This window comes from Athene cunicularia (assembly GCF_003259725.1).
Source record: "Athene cunicularia isolate RWA chromosome 26 unlocalized genomic scaffold, athCun1 chr26_part2, whole genome shotgun sequence".
NCBI classification, from domain to species: Eukaryota; Metazoa; Chordata; class Aves; order Strigiformes; family Strigidae; genus Athene; species Athene cunicularia.
Window position 1 is genome coordinate 2,158,148 of NW_020799137.1, and position 4,299 is coordinate 2,162,446.

Genomic DNA, 4,299 nt, shown 5'->3' on the forward strand with positions numbered 1-4,299 from the left:
TTCTGCAGACTTCTCTTTAATGAGACAACCCTGCAAACAGGAGGTCGACCTCAGGGGATGGAGGATGGGGCAGTCAGACCTCACAGGCCTACATGCCTGCCTGTGCTCTGTGTGGTCATGCCAGCGCCTTCCGGGTGGCTGCTAAAACTCACCTGTTGTTGGGAGCGACCAGTTGCTTCTCTGCCAAGGGGAGGGAAGAGCCCACGATGATTTCTTGGACTGGGTGGTGGATGAGGGGAGTACATAAAGCTGGCATTTCCCACCGGTCTTCTGGATGGTCCCGCCTAAAAGAAAAACTTATGTCTCTGAGGTACTAAATTGTGGGAAAGAAGCACATCAACATCAGCCTGCCAGCTCTAACAGCAATGTCTGAGCTTGCCTGCCAGCTGTATTTCACTGGACAGCTGTGACACTGGACGCCTGGTTAAGGAAGGAAAGGAAATCACGGGGAGAAGGAGAGAGACAAGGGACATGACTTGTTCCCACCTTTGATTCATTTCCCTGCAGTCCTCTCCAGCTGCTGATCCTCCTAAATTCAATTCATCTGCCTGTTTCTGCGTATCTCCTGATTCTTGGCTTGGCTGAAGGTCTCTTAAATCTGAGTGCATCTGACACTTCCTTGCTCTGGCTGCTGCCCCTCCCTCCCTCCCTCCCTCCCTTTTCTTTTCAAAAACCCCACACTGGACTGAGGACCCTTCTGGAGACAGACCGCTCTGTCTCTCATCCTCCCTTGCTCAGTCATCTGTCCTTCTTCTTTTCTTTCAGATTAGCTACTCAGCCAAATTCACTGAACGTGTGAGCTGAGGATTAAATTACTCTGCTAATTGCAGCCAGGTTCCTGTGTCCAGGTAAATGCATACCTCTATGCCAAGGGCTTTATGAAACACGGTGCCAGCCAGGCATTCTCGTGTGTATCTCGGGTGTTCCTCCTGTATAGTATTCAGCTGGCATTCCTTCTCAGTTATTATTCTTCCACAACTCGAGATCTGCCATAAACAAATATAATGTAACTAAGAAGGACAAGACAGGACAAGGTATGTTTTTAAACAGAGCCCAATTTCCCAGAAAGGCTACCTTCTCTTCCCAGTCAGTTACCACCGCTGCTTCTGCCACGGTGCTGGAACTCACCTTCTGAGCACAGAATTGTCAGTCATTTCTTTGACCTCGGGGACCCCATCAGCCAACTGAAGAGGGCAGGAGAGCCCCAGTCACATTTCCTAAAAGCTGTGGGCTCAGCCTTGCTCTTCAGGGGCCACTGCCCAAGTCAGCGGAGGACAATTAAATACTTGCCTTCCTACCACGTAGGGGTTGCATCTGCCTGTGCTAAACAGAGTCACACCCAGGAGTGCATAAGTATTTTTCAAAATGTCCAGCACATTCACCTTTACCAAATCCTTCAGTCTTCCACTGAAGTCTTTTAAAAAAATAACACTGTACCTATTTAAACAGCTATTAGAGTCAAAGATGCTTAGATGTCACATTTTAAAAACCTAAGAGAAACAGTAACCTAAGGGAATCAATGCTGCTGGGGGATATGGTGTGGGGGAGAACTTTGGGATCGTGTGGCTTTGATCTGGCATAGCAGAATTGCACGTGTTTGGCTGGTCAAATTATTACCAGTGACAACACATACTTCTAAGAAATGAACAACAGGACTATCAGTGATTTGACTTGTGCAATATTAAGAGAAACAATTCATTCTTTTCTTTTTTCCTCAGAAAAGGAAATTTTTCTATCTCACCAGTCCTGATCTCTGATGATGTTGTCTTATCCAGGTATTGTTGATGTACTTAGTCAAGTGTTTGTCCTTCGGACTGTTGTAGGTTTTCAGTAATCTGAAATAAAAGCAATATAGATGCATATAAGTCCCTTGACAGCCAAATTATTACAGCTTAATTTACAAAGACCTGCCCAATAGTTTGCTGCACAAAATGCTGTCTCATTGAATCATGCCCAACATTTGCCAGGTAAATGCCCATCAGATTATGTAAAAGCAACATCTTACGGCTTCCGGAGGATTCCTATCAGAAACAAGAGACCTCTACAGCGGACAGAGCAGCTCAGCACCAGATGGTGTAGCACCACCAAGGCACAGGCTCCAGCAGAGCCCAGCCATGGAGGTCTCCTCCAAGACCAACCCCCACAACAACCTCCTCAAGATAACAGACTCTTCCGAGATTTTAGAGCGCGCTTCCAAGGCTTGAGAGAGACCCACCAGACAGCACTGCCACAGCTCTGAAGTGCTGTTCGGTCCAGCAGACTCCCGGGACTGTACTGCTGTAGAGGCCAGAAGGGTTGGGCCGGGCTCCTCTCTGCTGGGCTCTTCCCCTTCCCAGAGCCCTGGCACAGGGGTGCCAAGTCCTCTTCTGTATCCAGAGCAATAAAAATGAATGCAAGGCCTCCTCAAGTCTCTGCCAGTTCCCATGTCAATATGCTAAAGGTTCTCTAATGCGTGCCTTGAACAATCCAAAGTGAACAAATTCACCTCTCTCCTATTTATTGGTGAAAAGCTGTAAGACCAACAAAGGAAGAACCAGACCACGCAGCCCATCCAAGCAGGACCCTCCCCTGCTCTACCCAAGGCACGTCCTGCATCCCTGGGAAGCCAACAGAGCTGAACCATCACAGCTACCAAAGAGCAGAGGTTCCAAAAACTGAACCTCAGGTATGAGTTGAACACAAAAACTGAAGCATCCATAATTAGCAGACACAGTTTTAAATAGTTCTCAGCACAACCTTATCTGACTTCACCCTCTGGAAGAAATAACCAAGGAAGTGACAGTAGGCTTCAGTTTTTAATACTCTAAGTCCACTCACATTTGTGAGTGCATAAATTTATTGCATAATACGTTCAGTCTGACCTTTGGGCTCTCTAGGCAGGTTGTGTTTTAATTACACAAGAGATTGAACTCCTTTGCTTCCTTTGGTTTTACATTTAAATTCCACCACACCTGTATTACACATCTTTCAACAGGATAATTCAAGATAAATGTCTGTTGCTATGCTGAATTACCACACACAAAGGTGTACTCAACAAAAGAACGAGCAATTGAAAAAATTGTCACCTCTAAATCCTCTACAACAGATATAAGTGCAGAACTGACAAAAACGTGTGTTAGAAAAACAGACAGCAAAGGAGGAGAATCAGTCTTAAGCAGTACTGTACAAAATGTTTGTTACAGCGGTATCATAGTAAGTCCAAAAAGTCTTTTTAAAAATTTTTGTTTCTGGGACTCTTATTCTCTGCTGGTTATCCTGTTTCTTTTTCTCTCTACAAATTCTCGGTATTTACTGGAATTGCTGAACAATTTTCCTAGCACAGAAGCTAGACGGACTGATCTGTAGCCTCCAGGACAAGAGTCGAAGCTCTGCTCAAAACTAGTATCACATTTGTTTCTCTGGTATCACAGACAGTAATTACATATCACTGATAGTTCAGTAATTTCATTTAAGGTGATTTAGAATGCTTGGATGTACACTGTTTGTTCCTGATTTTTTTTTTTTTTTCTTTGCTCAAAATCCTCCTTCACTTGCACCTAAATTTGAGTCAAGTTCCCCAAATTCATACCAAATCAAGTCTGACTCAAATGAGGCAATCTCCTCAAAATTCTTCAGCAGGGATGTTCCAGATGTAGCACTTTTACTACAGAGCTCCTGAGAAATGGTGACATCCCCTTTTAACAATACCTTTTCAATGGGCATCCACTTTTTAAAAAAATAAATGTTCTTTACCTTGCTTACTATCATAGATGAGAATATACTTTATATTAAAGATTAGATTTTTGGAGCTTCAAAGGAAAAGGTCACCATCAAAATTATCTCTGCTTCTCACCTGTCTAGAATGTTAAAGTGAGGGACCATATACCATGGGAAAAAGGAATATTCCCCAATTTACATATCCCTTGCATTAACTAGCCATTCTACTGAAACAGAGCAAATTGGGATTACAAAAAGAACACCAACCAGAGCAGAGCTGATGACCAGGATTTTAGCCAATTAAGGAACTGTCCACTTGGAACTCCGTATTCAGCAGGATTTGCATTGTAGTATCACTGCCACTATTATTTATTACCAGTATCTGGTTTTTCTCAGCTTGCAGTGCACAACACACTGTACTCAGGGCCAGGGCTGTGTATCACAATGATAATTTTAAGACTGCTCTTGCTCATTCGAAAGGATATCAAGACAAAGTCACAGCAGGCATCCCGTGTCAGTTTTGTAAAGCAAATCTTTGCTGTTAATAATTTACAAGGCAATTACATCAGTGACTGCCTCTCAGCCAGCCAGCCCTGCCCTGGT

At 44.0% G+C, this 4,299-nt stretch overlaps 1 protein-coding gene across 2 annotated transcripts in view; it reads right to left on the reverse strand.

Moving 5' to 3' along the window:
* LOC113489027 (glutamate-rich protein 3-like) overlaps positions 1–1,999 on the reverse strand; it is a 3,965-nt gene extending 1,966 nt beyond the window's left edge. Inside the window, exons 1-3 of one of the 2 annotated variants that reach the window (XM_026864512.1) lie at positions 1,742–1,999; positions 861–986; positions 153–284 (exon numbers count right to left, since the gene is read on the reverse strand). In XM_026864512.1, the coding sequence (XP_026720313.1) occupies positions 153–284; positions 861–986; positions 1,742–1,861 (378 nt within the window). In that variant the 5' untranslated portion in view covers positions 1,862–1,999. The remainder of the gene's footprint in view (positions 1–152; positions 285–860; positions 987–1,741) is intronic. The other variant, XM_026864513.1, reaches the window with a different exon arrangement.
* Between the last annotated feature and the right edge of the window lie 2,300 nt (positions 2,000–4,299).